We start from the raw sequence: 17,766 nt of genomic DNA on the forward strand, positions 1-17,766 counted from the left end.
AGTGGAGAACATGTTCTCCACTGATCATCTCAGCACACAGATGGCCAGTGTATGAAGGAGCGATGTCAGCCCTTCACTGTCGATCTGTGTGAAAATTCTCTCCCCAGATTCTCATTAGGAGAAGCGATCTACGCCACTTCATGAATGGGCATTCAGAGGAAAACTGTCTCCTCTGAGAATGCCAGAGAACTGGGCAGTGACCATTTACCACTGCATGATAAAAGGACATCTAAATCAGCAAAGATTTCTAGGGGTAACTGTTTGCTGGTTGGAGAGATAATGTGTTAAAGAAAAGAACTGCATGACAGTAATAAGGTTGCAATCATTGTATAGAGGAAAAGGGGAGAGGTTACAGAAAGTTCAGAAATGGGAGACATGAAAGAAGGTCAAGACTGTTGCCATCAGAATGAGTAAGTGTGTGTACATTGCATTAGGCCAAAAGAGGGGGTTAGGTTGAGGAGTTGTAAAGTATCTGGGGTATTAACATTAGCAGGGATAGTAAAATCCTCAAGGATGATAATAGGTATTTCAGAGGTGAGAAATAAGATAGCCAGGCAGAGAAAGTCACCAATGAAGTTAAACTGGGGAAAATCACAAATGTAGTGAGCTTCAAACGAGATTGGGGATAGAGAGGAATAACTTGAAAAGTAATTTGTGGTGATAGAGGGATTCTGACTCTATTTCCTTTCATCCACCACAGCAAGTACAGTTGAGACCACCATGGAGAGCACAACTGTAGAGGCAAAGTCATATTCCTACCAACAACCACTCCCCCCCACTTAGATTGTAAGCTCCAAGGAGCAGGGCCCTCCTAACCCTCTTGTATTGAACTGTTTTGTCTCCCAGGTTTCAGTAACAGCAAGTAAGTTAAATGAGTTGGAGATAAAAAAAGTCATGGACAAAACTGAGCTTGTTATAGACAGAATGGGCATTTCAAAAAGGCACATGCTAAGGGTGGCTGGTTCTCCGAAACAGGGGAATAGAAATTGTAGTTTTCACCAGAGGAAGAATGCCTCTGGGGGTGAAAGTTAGTTGGATGGGGAGGGGCTGGAAGCAGAATTATAGGAAATATACCCAGAATTTAGGAGAAGGGAAGAAAGGGCATATACTGTATTTTTAATATATATTTATGTGTGTATGTGTATATATCTATATATAGATATATACACATACACACACATATTACACATACACACACGTGCGTTTTTTCAGCTGGATCTCAGCTGTCAAATTTCTAAAGTTTGTGGCATGCTAAATCCTGCATTGTGCCTTGAATTTGTGTTCTATTAAGGTTAAATGTAGAAGGTGTTACATTTTTACATTCAGCTGAGGAAACAGAGTTTCCTCAAATGAACCTCAGCTTTCAAATTTCAATTGTTTACAACAGGTAAACACCTTCATTGCGCCACACAATGTTTCCACAGCTAGATCTAAGCTGTCCCCTTTCTAACATTTGCTGCAGGGAAAGTCCTGTGTTGCACCACAAAGCTTGTGGCCTGTTCTTAAAATATTTGTAAATCTTGTTCTGTACCTCAAAGTTTTCAGCCCAGGCACAGTAAAGCTGCAACACAAAGTCTCCACAGCTGGAGCTAAACTTCCAAATATCCGATATTTGCTGCAAGGAAAATCCTGAATTTCACCTGGAACTTTTTTTTTTACCTGTTCCAGCAATGTAAACGTACCACACAATGGGGTTCAGTGAATATAGGCAAATAGACAGTTACAGCTGCATTAATTTTCCCCACAGCTTTATTAACATGGTGAAGCTTCACTTTGTAAAGAATACCCAATCAGGTGCAAGGAAAAAAAAACCCAGCATTTTTGCTGGCACGTGATAGAAGGGTGGAAATCATTAACTGAGTTCTGGGGGAAGCTCTTGGGAAAATGAGCGCAACTGCACTTGCAAAGTGCATTGTCTATTAGCCTTTAGTAAATCAACCCCAGTGCTTGCACAGCTAGACCTAAGCTGCCAAATTTCTAAAGTTTGTGGCATGCTAAATCCTGCATTGTACCTTGAATTTGTATTCTATTAAGGTGAAATGTTAAAGGTGTTATGTGACCGGAGTGACTTTTGGGTGTCGGGGGACCGCTGTATTATCTTCCCAAATCATTATGTTTAAGTGACCCTGTGCCTATTAGGGTACAGGGTGTACATGTGAATGTCCCAGTCCTGTGTATAGTGTTTGTTCCTTTGTTCTCGGCCACATGGTTGCCCATTGTCTACTGCCATGTGGCTATTCCTTTGTTCTATTGTGTCTTGCTGGCCAGCAAACTATTATGGGATGTACTGTTTGTGTATTGGTGTGGGGGTTGGTCAATGTCCTTTGCCGCATGGCTGCATCCCATTGTTCTGTGTCTTGGTTGGATGGGGAGGGCTGATGAGGTGTTTCCTGTCCCTGGTTGTCTTTCCCCACCCTCTGTATAAAACATGTTGTTTGTGTAAAATAAAGTTGGTAGGCTTCCTGTTTTAAGAAGAGCTGGGTGCTGTCTATTTCCTGAGGGATTTCAAGGATGTGGTCCGTGGATGGTGTTCGGACAGGGGAAGCTGCGGTATAACGGAAAAACTCAGTGCGGTCTGGGTTCCGGTTCTGTTACATGTTACATTTCTACATTCAGCTGAAAACGTTTCCTCAGCTTTCAAATTTCAAAATGTTTACAACAGGTGAACGCCTTCATTGCACCACACAATGTTTCCACAGCTAGATCTAAGCTGTCCAATTTTTAACGTTTGCTGTAGGGAATGTCCTGTGTTGCACCACAAAGCTTGTGGCCTATTCTATTGCTCCAGTAATCAAAATATTTGAATCTATATCTGCCTGATACTAGACTGTAATGTTTATTTTCCTATCAGGTCAAGTGATTTGTAGCTACTTCTTGTCTCATTTGCTAAAGCAAAGTTTAGTGTGCAAAGTGCAGTATCCTATAGTATCCACTTATAATGCCCTTTCACACACTTGAGTACAGAAAAGAAATCTAGGTGGTTTCTGCAAACTATTGTATTTTGAATATTGTGGGTGATTAGCTTCAAGCAGTGACCATGCAGAGAAGAGGTCTAGATGCCAAAGTATATTTCAGGGCTCCCTGCTCATATTTATTCATTGACATTGCAACAAACACAACCAAATAAAGAGGTTCCCTGGTAGGGGGCAAGTTATCACAATCCAATGAACAACAAAAAGTTATTTAGCCTCCTGGCTACATGTGAGAGCACACAGAGCCTACTCAGACCTGCAGTGATGTTCCTTCCTTTCTCCAACACACACTGACTGTTCATCTCAGGAAAAAAGGCACATTATACCCCAGGTGGCAGAAAAAGTGTGGCAGGTGCCTAACCTCCCGTATACTCCTGAAGCCCTATCTCTACAATCATTTTATCTTCTGAAACGCTACAACGTAGGCAGCAGGTAAACTCCATGCACAAATCTTTCCTGGACTGACAGAGGCATTTTGTCACATTCTTTACATAATCAGTTTAAAACACATTTTCTGTTATAATAAAAATAATATATGTGCTTGTCAAAAACAGAATTTATTGAAAAAATGTTAGGAACGTTAGGACAGTTACATCAGCCTTCTTCTGTTCGGAACACTGTATGTACTGCATACAATATAGGAGGTTTCCTTCCATCTGACTCAAACAAAAGTATTTTTCCTTCAAACTATCATATGTAAATAAATCACCCAGCTGCAGTTCAATAAATGGCTGATTGAAGGATGGGTTATACACAGTATCTCACAGAAGTGAGTACACCCCTCACATTTTTGTAAATATTTTATTCTATCTTTTCATATGACAACACTGAAGAAATGGCACTTTGCTACAATGTAGAGTAGTGAGTGTACAGCTTGTATAACAGTGTAAATTTGCTGTCCCATCAAAATAACTCAACACACAGCCATTAATGTCTAAACCGCTGGCAACAAAAGTGAGTACACCCCTATGTGAAAATGTACAAAATGGGCCCAATTAGCCTTCCCTCCCCGGTGTCATGTGACTCGTTAGTGTTGCAAGGTCTCAGGTATGAATGGGGAGCAGGTGTGCTAAATTTGGTGTCATCGCTCTCACTCTCTTACTGGTCACTGGAAGTTCAACATGGCACCTCATGGCAAAGAAGTCTCTGAGGATCTGAAAAAAAGAATTGTTCCTCTACATAAAGATGGCCTAGGCTATAAGAAGATTTCCAAAACCCTGAAACTGAGCTGCAGCACAGTGGCCAACACCATACAGTGGTTTAACAAGACAGGTTCCACTCAGAACAGACCTCGCCATGGTCGATCAAAGAAGTTGAGTGCACGTGCTCAGTGTCATATCCAGAGGCTATCTTTGGGAAATAGAGTGCTGCCAGCATTGCTGCAGAGGTTGAAGGGGTGGGGGGGTCAGCCTGTCAGTGCTTAAACCATATGCCGAACACTGCATCAAATTGGTCTGCATGGCTGTCGTCCCAGAAGGAAGCCTCTTCTAAAGATGATGCCCGCAAATAGTTTGCTGAAGACAAGCAGACTAAGGACATGGAATACTGGAACCATGTCCTGTGGTCTGATTAGACCAAGATAAACCTATTTGGTTCAGATGTGTGGCGGCAACTAGGCAACTAGAGTACAAAGACAAGTGTGTCTTGCCTACAGTCAAGCATGGTGGTGGGAGTGTCATGGTCTGGTTCTACATGAGTGCTGCCGGCATTGGGGAGCTACAGTTCATTGAGAGAACCATAAATGCGAACATGTACTGTGACATACTGAAGTAGAGCATGATCCCCTCCCTTTGGAGACTGGACCGCAAGGCAGTATTCCAACATGATAATGACCCCAAACACACCTCCAAGATGACCACTGCCTTGCTAAAGAAGCTGAGGGTAAAGGTGATGGTAAAGGTGATGGACTGGCCAAGCATGTCTCCAGACTTAAACCCTATTGAGCATCTGTTGGGCATCCTCAGATGGAAGGTGGAGGAGTACAAGGTCTCCAACATCCACCAGCTCCGTGATGTCATCATGGAGAAGTGGAAGAGGACTCCAGTGGCAACCTGTGAAGCTCTGGTGAACTCCACACCCAAGAGGGTTAAGGCAGTGCTGAAAAATAATGGTGGCCACACAAAATATTGACACTTTGGGCCCAATTTAGACATTTTCACTTAGGGGTGTACTCACTTTCAGCGGTTTAGACATTAATAGCTGTATGTTGAGTTATTTTGAGGGGACAGCAAATTTACACTGTTATACAAGCTGTACACTCACTACTTTACATTGTAGGAAAGTGTCATTTCTTCAGTGTTACATGAAAAGATATAATAAAATATTTACAAAAATGTGAGGGGTGTACTCACTTCTGTGAGATACTGTATCAAGGAGTTGGGCTAATTTTAGCACCATTGCATTTCAAGGAATACAAAACATTTTTGGCATGAGCATGGTCGTGTAACTCTGAAGCTAACATTTATAGAAGGGTCCTTCATCAAGAATGAGAGAAGTCAAGAATGTTCCCGTGCGGTGCAATTTTGCAGCCACTCACTAGGAAACCAGGTGGAATGGGGTGCTTAACGAGTCTAGCAAGTAGAAATAGTAGGCTGCTCGCTTGACAAAAGATACGTCACAGCATCTCATCTGTATATACAGTACATGGGGTAAAAAAAAAAGGAATGTGAGTTTCAACTCATTCAGGTTTATCTTCTTTTTATGGATTATTAATATTTTTTGACAGGAATTCTGCTCTTATACCATATGCTTGTGATAGAACTTTCACCCTAACATTTCAGTGTAGTGTTTAAGAATTAGAACAAAATCTATCTTTGCAATGGGCCCTGTCCCCCCCTTCCCCCAAGGGTCATATATTTATTATGTCTAGGAAATACTTACCTTATTTTGTGCTCCAGCAGAGTCCCTCCAGTGATGACTGGTCCCCCACAGCCTTTTCTCCACTCTAGTAGGGCACTGACCAGCAGCACACAGATAATAAAATTTGTAATTCGGCAATAATTACCTAGGCTTGCTAAATGAATTCTATAAGTTTATTATAGCTATATAGCACCACCTTGTAATGCGAACAGAATTTTACATTTCACTTATTAAACAGAAAAATTGCCCAGAATAAAATGGATACCTTTGTTCTCTCTTGCAAATCTTCACACAATTCCAAGGTTTCTGATGCTTTCAGGTCTTTTAAAACAACTCTTGTTTCTCCTATAAGAGTGTGTCTGGAATACTTGTCAAAATCTTTGACCTATTTTACAAAATAAAATAAGTGAAAGTAAAGTTTAGTGATTATCCTTAGAAAATAAACCCATTAAATATTTACTGCAAGATGCTGTTGCTTTAATCAATTTGCTATTAGTATTGATTTATTTCTTTATTTAGTTCCCTTCACGATGAAACAACTCTTAACCCCTGAACAAAGTTTGCAACTTTGTGTATCTAGGTGAATTTTACCTTTTTTCCTTTTTTTTTTAAAAACAAAATGGGCTTTCATTTGGTGATATATGGTAATGGATCCAATTTTTTCTACTATTGAAAGAAAACATGTACAATTTAGTAACAAAAACCCCCATTATTTCAAAATAAAAAACTGCTGGATTTCCCATCACTTTCTGTTGAAAAACAATGGGTTCTAGGGCAAAAAGAAAGGGTGAATCTCTCCAGACAGCAATAAAAACCTGACTGAGGTTATAACTCATCCACATTCTACTGCAGAAAAGAACTCAGGAGGGTGAAAATGCCTAGTGCATTACCAGAGATGTGTTAGGTTTAAAATAAAAACAAAATGAATACTCACAAAGACAGTGGACATTTAAGCAGAGTGTCAATAGGATAAAATAAAACAATATCCGCGCTGACTGACAATACAAAGCAGCTAACACAAATAGGTAGTATAAAAATCTAGAAAGTGACTGAAAATGTGAAGTACAGCGCTAACATGTTATGGTTAGGGCTGCACTTCACATTTTCATATAAGCATAGTATAACACTAACTAATGATATCTGATAATGAATTCATGTAATATATATATGCTGCTGGTTAGCATAGCTCTGAGCAGGTCCGGGACATAGGGTGGGCAGGAGGGGCGGCTGCCCTGGGCACTGTGGTATCATGTGAGGTGGGAGGGCACCACAAGGAAATTTGGGAGAGGATATTTGTGTTTAGAGGGGAAATTTGGGGAGGTGTGCTAGGAGTGGTGAATTGTGTTGGGAGGGGGGATGGGGAAGAGGATTTCTGCTAGGAGGGGGTATTTGGAGGGTTTGTGCTAGATAAGGTACTATGGTAGAGCATGGGGGTGGATTTGTGCTAGAAGAAGACATTTTTTTGAGGGGTATTTGTGCTAGTAGGGATGATTGGGGGTATTTGTGCTGGGAGGTGGGATTTTGGAGTGGAGGGGAGAGGATTAGTTCTTGGACAGGAAATATGGGGGGGGGGAAGGATCTGTGCTCGGAGAGGAAATCTGAGGGTTATAGGATTTGTGCTAAGAGGGGGAATTTTTTTTTTGGGGGGGGGATTGTGCTTGGGGCATATGGGCATCAGTGCCACCTGTCAGTTCCAATAATTGCCACCTGCCAGTGCCCATCAATGCCACATACCAGTGGCCATCAGTGCACATCAATGCCACATACCAGTGGCCATCAGTACACATCAATGCCACATATCAGTGCCCATCAGAGCTCCCTTTCACCCAACTATCAGTGCAGCCTATCAGTGCCACCTTGCAGTGCCCTCCGGGGATGCCTGTCAGTGCCCACCAGTGATGCCTGTCAATGCTCACCAGTGCCACCTATCAGAGTTGCCTATAAGTGCAGCCTATCAGTGCCCATCACTGTAGCCTATCAGTGCCCATCACTGCAGACTCATTAGCGCGCATCAGTGAAGGAGCAAAATTACTTATTTACAACATTTTATAACAGAAACTAAGAAAAAACTTTTTTTAAAAAACATTTTCAGTCTTTTTTAGTCTGTTTAGCAAAAAATAAAAATAAATTGTAGTGATTAAATACCACAAAAAGAAAGCTCTATCTGTTTCAAAAATTGATAAAAATGTTGTTTCGGTACAGTGTTGCATGACCGCGCAATTGTCAAAGTGCGACAACACTGAAATCTGAAAATTGTCCTGGGCAGGAAGGGGGTAAAAGTGCCCAGTAGGTAAGTGGTTAAACATAATACATTTCTGGTAATGCACTAGGCGTTTGCACCCTCCTTTCTGCTTTTTTGTAGTTGTTTACTAGATTCTGTGATCTGAGGAAGGAAGGCTGCACAGACGGAGCATACCTGAAGGGTATTTACTTATTGCCACTGATGATCTGTTGCACGTTAAGACTTTATGGCAGCCCAAGATACATGAAGTGGGTGTATTTGTTAAGACTTTATGGCAGAATTCTAAGGAAGTGACTGTGTTTTTCATGCTCTTCCACAGTCTATCCAAAATATTTACAAAGTTTTGTCCTTACATGCACTTTATATTTTCATGCATGTTGAAGCAAATTGTTTACATAATCCATACCTCTAATTTTAGACTGATGTTTGACAGTTGGTAATTCTGAAGGGACAATGTGAAGTCCTCATCAAATACTGGATTTTGACTGTTTTTCACCACCTTTGTTTCACATTCCTGAAGAACAGACTGGACATCAGACTGTGGCTCATCTACTTTGGAGTAGACTCTTATTCTGACAAAAGGGTCCCTACTGTAACTTGGTAAGTCTGTAGCTTCAATAACACTGAGAAGCAAGGTCATGGTCTTCTTACTGAAATTAATAGAAAACTTAAGCTTTCCTCTGGGCTCGCGTGGACGATCAGAGTCACTGCCTACTTCATCCAAACTTTCTGTACTTGGAGGGGAAGGTGTTAAATGTACTTCCAGCTTTTCCATTTCCTTCTGCATGAGTTGGATCTAGTTAGCAATCAGTAGCAGAAAAAAAGAATTATTTTCCAAAACAAAAGTCAAGATAGGAGAGTTACAATTATATGAAAACCCAACAGAAACCCAAGATTTTTCTTACTGTAATACAACCAGGCTGCATACACAGTATTATGTTTTATTTAACTGGTAAGTGCTGCTGCAAATACCCAGTGCTGCAGCAACCTGGAGAGTTCTTCCACACAAGGCAGTGGCCCAGATCTCCTGAAGTCCAGCACGGCCTCCAGAACTGCTTACATTGCTTTTGATTGATGCTTGGGGTTGGTGGGAAGGTGGTGTCTGACCACAGGAGATGCGGGATGCTGTTTTGTGTGGGAGAGCCTCAGTCCAACTCTTCAGATTGCTGCACCATGGGATATTTTAACTCTTGGTGCAGCACTTCCTAATTAAATAATTAAAGAAGATCAGATTAACTGCAAATTAAGCATGCCTACATTACAGTAATAAATTCTGAGGGTTCAATATGGCTTTAGAAAAATAAACTTGCCTTTGAGTCCTGCTCCTTCCTTGCTGTCTCTAAGAAGTCTGGACTTAAACTTTTCACAAAAAGATTTCCTTCAGTCTTCTTTGCAACATTTGTAGCATTCATGAATTTTTTGTCTGTAATAAAATAACCAGTTTCATTAGATTAATGAGATTTCTATATATACAGTAAATATAAAATGCTTGTTTTCACTCAAAAGCACATAGTTATTGTATAGAAGGTTGCAAAAGACATACTACGGCCCTAAAAATACTCATGGATGGAAACAGCAGTGAAAATGCATAGGTGTTCAAATACAATTTATAATACCACAAATGTATCCAGAAAAAAAATAGCAAAATTGCATTAGAATTGCAGCAAAATCCAACCACAACTGCTTCTGAAATCGCACTTGAAAATGCATAGAAATTGTGCAGCGTCAGTGTGGACCAGGGCTGAAACCTCATACCCCACCAACTTCTAACCCTTCTCATAGCCAGTAGCAGAGCCCCAATTGTGCTGTTTATGTTGTTCAAAGTAATGAAGATCAACCAGTCTGAATGAACGGGGTTCTTAGCATACTATGTTATACAATATATAGGATTTCTGCACAATAACAGCTTTACTCCGTAAGTGAAAGAGCTATAAAGTCTTGACATCATTAAACCCTATGAACTCTGAGAAGACAATACACACATATTTTCATTTGAAGTGGCTAAGATGCTTTAATAGCTTTGAAAGATGGCAACATTTTTAACTTTGATCAGACAGAAAGCTATTTTAATATTGCTAAGGCAAAATCTTATCAGGGGCCATCACATTCATTTCTAGTTAAAATAAACACTAAAAAAAATCAACATGAAATTAAAAAAAGCACAAAAACTTCTACAGCAGAAATTTAGGGGGGAAATTTGTAAAACATGAGCACTGCCCTGAGTATAAACAAGATGACATAAAATTGTAAGAAAAGTTGCTAGTCAGTTTTATTTTTGTTGTGTAATTATATGGATATGAAGAAAGGTGGGCTTTGCTAAGGGGCTGCTGTTTTCTACCTATGCTGCTATATGCTTCTTACCTTTCCCAATTGAAGATGATTTATATTTATAATACTGGCGCATCTTGCATGCTAAAATAATCATTGCAGTCAGGAACAATCCTATGGCAAAGGCCAGTAGGCAGTATTTTAAAGTATCAGAAATTGGAAGAAAAATTTCAAAGTAAGGTGATTGGTGGCCCATTGTCCCTAAAATACAGAAAAAGCAGAGTTAGGACATTTATTCCGTTTTAAAAAATTGAAAATGAGGCAAACAACTGAATGCAAAGATGAAATACTGTACATAAACGGGATTGCATTTCTGTCCATTCACACCTAAGATTTACAGTTCTGCCACACAGCACTGAGTAGCAAAGACAGGAAACTTGATCTTCTGATCTGCAGTTAAAGTGGTAGTAAATTTTTCTTTACTATTATTACCTATAGGTAAGTTTATAATAAATCTGTAGGCACTGTTTAGGAGATATTCGCTCTCATTGATAGCTGGCACATGCTCTCTGAAGGAACGACATGCCCGTGCCATTCCTTCAGAGCACTGTGCCATGGCCTGAGACTCCCACACACATGCACAGGAGTGAGGTCATCACGACTCGGCCAGTCAGGAGGCTGGAGCTCGCAAACCCAGAGGGTAGATCGGGTGAAGATGGAAGTCCTGTCAGTGGTGACAGAGCTCTGCTGGAGGACTTTGTTTTAAGTTAAGACCTTCATAATTTTACCTATGGTTTACTAGCGCTTTAAATAACACAGATTTGTCCCTCCCCCAGTCTGTGACTTGACAGTGAAAGTAGAAGCACAAAACCGGTGAGTTCGTCAACGTGTACCATAATAGCACATAAGCATTGTAGCACAGCTGATTGGCTCATTGTGCTGCTTATCACTCTCCCAGTGAGAGCCCTACTGTACTGGGACTGCAAGAGGCTAATACTAAGTCAAATTGAGTTACTTGCACTGTTTTGCATTTCAGAAATGCATTTAATGATGTATTAATGATTACAAAGCTGCACCAATTTTGTGTCTTTTATACTGTAGCTGCCTGGAGTTCAACTTATAAATAGTTTTGTACACAAACAAGGTCACTTACTCTGTTGGTAGGGACGAATTCACTTGAAAGCTGTCACTGGAGCATTTTTCTGGCTGGTTAATCCATTCTGCAAACATAACAGTCTACATTAAAATAAGAGCTTCTAGTGTTCAACAATGTATTGAAGTTAACAGTAGCAAACCCAAAATATTTGTTTCATGGATTGTAACCAAAAATACAGAGACCCATAGCAAAATTTTGATTGGATTCCCATTAGTGGTAGGTTGACTATAATGCTCCTTTTTTTACATTACCTTGAACGCTGGAGACCGGAGGTGGGTGGAATGAAAAAGAAGCCCTAAAAAAAGATTTATAAGCCACCCCCCCTCTGATCACCAGCATTAAAGCGGAACTTTACTAATAACAAATTGATAAAAAAATAATGTTCTTTAGCACGCAATATACATTCCACATTAATAATTATGCTACCAATATTAGTGTGTGTTGTGAATTGCCTGCACTATTGTTCCTGTTTCTTCTTGCTGGAGGCTGTCATTTTGCTGAAGCCCACAGCACCTCCTCTGCAGTAAATCATAAAGTGGAACTAAACCCATCGATTTAACGTTTTCAAAAAAACAGTTACATTCCTGGAATGCCGAGATTGCTAACTGTCACTATTGCTAGTGTCCTCAACCAAAGAATTATCTTCCTTGTCTGTAAAGGATAGAAGGGTTTAATTCCGCTTTATGCTGTCAGTAGATCAGCCTCTACAAATTTGGAAGTGGCTAAGAAAATGGAGAGCAACTGAGCATGTGCAGAGCAGGGTAAGCCAGTGTACTACTGAATTTTAAACAGTATAGGCACTTATGTTTAATGTTTTACATAGCTATACCTGCAAAATGGGCCAGCCTGAAGTGATCTAGCAAGACTTAATTTTCTGACTAAAGTTCCACTTTAAGGGGGTGTAAAAATGGATGCATTTTAAAATCTCTAGCATTATTGGCTACTGTGATTAAACGCATAGTTCACCTTTACCAAAAAAGTGCCTATGCAGATGGGGCGTCTAGATAAAAACAAACTGTGTAGCTTTGACCAAAGTTGAATAATGCCCTTGCTATAGGTGTAGGCCATTTACATACCTCATGAAGCCTGACTGGAAAACTTCCAGGACCTTGTTAAGGATGTTCCTAGGAGAGTCCCAACTATAACTGTTCACCTCCACCATCACAGGAGTGAGCTCTTTCTCTGATTCAAACCCCACACATGCACCTTCTCCGTTGATGTAGTAGTTCTGAGCTCAGAATTTCAAAGCTCACTCCTGTGATGGTGAAGGTGAACAGTAACAGCAGAGCCCCTCTAAGCAACTTTCCAAAATCCAAGGAATGTTCCAGTCAGGCTTCATGAGGTACATAAATGGCATACAACCACTGCATTTTTCAACTTTAGTCAAAGTTGCACAATTTGGTTTTATCTGCAGACAACCCTTACCTGCATAGTCAGCTTTTTTAGTAAAGGTGAACTAACCCTTTAAACAATTACAAGCTGTAGTCAAGTATAGTGAATGAGTCACTCCAAAGGCCAGGAAAGGCTACTCAAAGACTCAGTTTCCTCTTCATGAGCCATTACTGTACTAAGCTTGTATAGTGTACCAATGGACACAATGTGTTCCTTGGTGGATAGCCAAAACTAAGGTGACTTGGATAGCAGCATCAATGTGTGGAATGTAGTCTGGTATTCTCAACCCCTGCTAGCCATCACTGCATTCTTTCACTAAAAGGAGACACTGATGACGTTGATAAACTATTACATTTATTTACAATCCCTTTCAGACATGAATGATATTTTCTTATTCTGCCAATTCTAAGCTGCTGGGGGCTGATTTATATATATATATATATATATATATATATATATACACACACAGTATACATAAACACACTATAAAGACACACAGACACACACACATTTTATACATAATATATTCTAAATGCATACACACATCATTGTTCTTTGTACTTTGCTAGTCATTAATCTGATACGTAGGACTTTATCTGTAAAATTAATACCACATACAGTTGTGCTCAAAAGTTTGCATACCCTAGCAGAAATTGTGAAATTCTGGCATTTATATTGAAAATATGACTGATCATGCCAAAAAGTCTTTTATTTAAGGATAATAATCATATGAAGCCAACTATTATCACATAGTTGTTTGGCTCCTTTTTAAATCATAATAACAGAAATCAACCAAATAGCCCTGATCAAAAGTTTCCCTCCCCTGGAATGTTGGGCCTTGGTGCAGATGCACAAGGTGACACACACGGGTTAAAATGGCAAATAGGTTAATTTCCCATCTGTGACTTCAACCTCAGGAGAAATACAGGCTGCTCTGGAAAAAGACTGTTTTTTTTCAAAGGAGCACAATACAACAATACTTGAACAAAAATGGTTGAGGTGCCAGAAAGAAGCAAATGCAACAAAATTGCCTGGTTACAATATGCCATACAACATCTTGACACACCTCACCAGGCTTTTTTGTTGCATTGATGCAGTAAGGGCTTCTTTATGGCACCTTGACCATGCAGCTCATTTTTGTTCAAGTATTGTTGTATTGTGTTCCTTAACCGCCTCCCGCCCACCAGATGAGGAAATGATGGGAGCGCGGTCATTCTCTCGTTCTGGGAGGACGTCATATGATGTCCTCCCACTCCAACTATGTGTGCGCGCCTCTGCGGGTGCACAGTATGGCAATCAGTGGTGCACTGTGTCCCTGGGAAAGAGCCGATGACTTCAGCTCTGTCATGTGATCAGCTGTGTCCAATCACAGCTGATCGCATGTAAATAAGGAAATGCTGGTTATCGGCATTTCTCTCCTTATGAGCTGTCACGCTGACAGCTCGTGAGGAGAGAAGAGTCAGTAACAGGCATTGCTCAGAGGGGACATCTACACTGATCATCAGGGCACTGATGATCAGTGCCCTGATGATCAGTGTAGCCCCATCAGTGCCACCTGTCAGTGTCCATCAATGCCACCTGTCATTGCCCATCAATGCCATATATCAGTGTCTACCAGTGCACAACAATGCCACATATCAGTGCTCATCTGAGCTGCCTTTCAGTGCCAACTATCAGTGCCAGTCAGTGCCACCTATCAGTGCCAGTCAGTGCCGCCTATCAGTGCCAGTCAGTGCCGCCTATCAGTGCCACCTATCAGTGCCATATATGAGTACTGCCTTTCAGTGCCCATCAGTGATGTCTGTGAATGCCCACCAATGATGCCTGTTAATGCCCATCAGTGCCACCTACCAGTGCCTCCTCATCAGTGCCACCTATCAGTGCCCATCACTACAGCCTCATTAGCGCACATCAGTGAAGGAGAAAAACTACTCATTTGCAAAATTTTATAACAGAAACTAACGAAAAACCTTTCAAAATTTTCAGTTGTTTTTGGTTTGTTTATCAAAAAATAAAAAAAACCCAGTGGTGATTAAATACCACCAAAAGAAAGCTCTATCTGTCTCAAAATAAATGATAACATTTTCATATGGGTACATGTTGCATGACCGCACAATTGTCATTCAAAGTGCAACAGTGCTGAAAGCTTAAAATTGGCCTGGGCAGGAAGGGGGTTAAAGTGCCCAGTAGGCAAGTGGTTAAAAAAAAAACGCAGTCTTTTTCCAGAGCAACCTTTCTTTCTAAGGTTACCTGTGGGTTTATCTTTGTATCCCGAAGAATTCTTCTGGCAGTTGTGGCTGCAACTTTTCTTGGTCTACCTGTACTTGGCTTGGCATCAAGAGAAGCCAGAACTTTCGACTGTTGTTCAACAGTACTGACTGGCATATTCAAGGCTTTGGATATCTTTTTATACCCTTTCTCATCTTTATAAAGTTCCATTACCTTGTTACGCAGATCTTTTGACAATTATTTTCTGCTCCCCATGGTTCAGTATCTAGCCTGCTCAGTGCATTCATGTGAAAGCTAACAAACTCTTTGACTATTTATACACAGGCACTAATTGCAATTTAAAATCGCAGCTGTGGGAACTTAACCTTTAATTGCCATTTTAATCCATGTGTGTCACCCTGTGCATCTGTACCAAGGCCAAACATGATCAGTCATATTTTCAATATAAAAGTACACAATTTCATGATTTCTGCCAGGGTATGTACAACTGCATTAATTTTAAGATTTATATTAAACTAAGATGCAAATCAAAATGCTTGTTTTAATTACCAGTGGCTCTGTCCATCCCATTTGAGACACAGGATTTATTATTTGGATGTTATTTCTGGGTCCATGTTCGGCTTATACCTACAAATAAAATGATGTTGCTTATTAATGTTATGGTCAGAAAAAAATTACCTGTACATTGGAGTTAGATGTTGGGAACCCAGTGTCCTTTATCTTGGTGTGGGGATTTTAGCTCCCAAAATAAATTGTGAATAGAAATATTAGAAGACATGCCCCTATCCTTACATCTCCTATCCAACCTGACCCCAATGCTTAACCCCTAACCCTTACCGCCAAAATTAACCCTTACATCTTTACTGGACCATGAGGCTTACTGATATCTCTACCTAACGGCAACTTAACATAAAATCAACCCCTTACACATTTCATGACATCAAAAATACACCCTTAACCTAACCCTAACATGTATCCATTAAAGTGGATCTTTATTATTATTATTATTAACTTTACCCATAAAGCTTTAGCAAAAAACATACATTCCACATTATCAAAATTAGTGTGTGCTGTAAATTGCCTCCAGCATTGCTCCTGTTTCTTCTTGCCAGAGGCTGACATTTTGCTGAAGCCCAAAGCCCCTAAGCAGCAGTAAATCGTTAGGCTGTCAGCAGATCAGTCTTTTGTGGCTCTGATTTTTGGCACAGTAGCAAAAAACAGAGAGCAAATGAGCATGTGCACAGAAGGATGAGACAGTGTATTATTAGATTTTAAACAGTATATGGGCTTATTTCAATGTTTTGCAGCTCAGGGGCGGACTGACCATTTGGAAACTCGGGCACTGCCCGAGGGCCCGGGGTCAGTAGAGGGCCCCATGAGATGCCCCTGGTACCTTTTTCATAGGCTTTTTTGAGTTTGGGCAAGGACACAGGGGCCCCATGATCCCCTATTGCCCGGGGGCCCCATGAGTTGTCAGTCCGCCCCTGTTGCAGCTATACCTGCAAAAGGGGCAAGCCTGAAGTGATCTAGCAACAACTAATTTTCTGACTAAAGTTCCACTTTTAATTTCACCTCCACCCCTGCTTTACCTCAACCACTTCAGTACTCACACCTTTACACCACCTATGACCCAGAGCAATATTTACAGTATTGGAAATAACTTTGTCATTACCTAAGGCGTTATTTTGATGATTGTTTCTTGCAAAAAATATTATATTTCTTTATACTGTACAAACCATAGACAAAAAAAAAATAAATAAATAACTCCCTATTTTTCTACTTATCAATGTTAGTTAAAAATAGTGTTACTGTAGATAAAGTATACATTTTATTCCATCATTTGTCTTTTCTGAAACACCACAAAGTATGATTCTGCTACAAAAGCATTGGGAAATGTTTTACTTTTTTTTTTCAAATTTGCATTTCTTTTAAGCAACAGTGAAAACATGAACAAAGGAAATGAATAAGAATTTTAAACGTTTAAAAATATTAACGAGAAAAATAGAAATAAGCAAACTCAGCAGGGAAAATAGTTAAAGCATAGCTGAAAATTCTTGTACTTATTAACAGAAGTCACTGTTTAACTCCCCCAGCCTCTAAGTGAGATACAGCTTCTTTTTTTTTTCAGGAGGATACCTTAGGCAAGGATGATGTAATTTCAGGATCTCAGGACACACACACCCACTTACATCCTTCTAGAATAACATCACACATCTGCAGGACCTTGTGCATGCACAGTGGGGAGATGGCTGTGAATTATTAGAAAGTCACAGCCGGCTCCCAAAATCATGATGACAGCACCGGGTAATGGCAGCCGTCAGAAGAATGGGCTGTGGGGAAGAAAAAGCTGGACTCCATGAACTGGTTAAGTATCTGTTGGAGCTGCAGAGCAGTGCTGCAGGTGGTGGTGTGATGTATGTTTTATTGCAACACAGCTCCTTTTTTGACAAAACTGTATATACTGCACGCTGGACAGACTGCAAGCAAACACCCTGGGAAACCTCTTACATGCCTGAGACCCACTCTGTGTACCTTTATATAATACGCCCCTCTTCTCATCATATTACTATCCTCTGTTCCCAAATCTCATTTCTTTACCCCTCTGCTCCACCCCACAACCTGTACATCTCCCCCTCACTGCTATCATC

General features: G+C 40.4%; 1 protein-coding gene across 3 annotated transcripts in view; it reads right to left on the reverse strand.

The window, feature by feature from the left end:
• Positions 1–17,766, reverse strand: part of LOC149445672 (synaptotagmin-1-like) — a 102,908-nt gene that overhangs the window by 30,513 nt on the left and 54,629 nt on the right. For all 3 annotated transcript variants that reach the window (XR_016306373.1, XM_089653601.1, XM_089653600.1), the window contains exons 2-7: positions 15,668–15,745; positions 11,495–11,561; positions 10,435–10,602; positions 9,384–9,496; positions 8,480–8,869; positions 6,097–6,216 (exon numbers count right to left, since the gene is read on the reverse strand). Coding sequence is in view for 2 of the 3 variants with exons in the window: in XM_089653601.1 (XP_089509727.1) it covers positions 6,097–6,216; positions 8,480–8,869; positions 9,384–9,496; positions 10,435–10,597 (786 nt within the window). In the remaining variant the exon portion in view is untranslated. The remainder of the gene's footprint in view (positions 1–6,096; positions 6,217–8,479; positions 8,870–9,383; positions 9,497–10,434; positions 10,603–11,494; positions 11,562–15,667; positions 15,746–17,766) is intronic.

The sequence above is a fragment of the Staurois parvus genome, unplaced genomic scaffold (assembly GCF_062004578.1).
Source record: "Staurois parvus isolate SC_StPar_1 unplaced genomic scaffold, SC_StPar_1.0 ptg000715l, whole genome shotgun sequence".
NCBI classification, from domain to species: Eukaryota; Metazoa; Chordata; class Amphibia; order Anura; family Ranidae; genus Staurois; species Staurois parvus.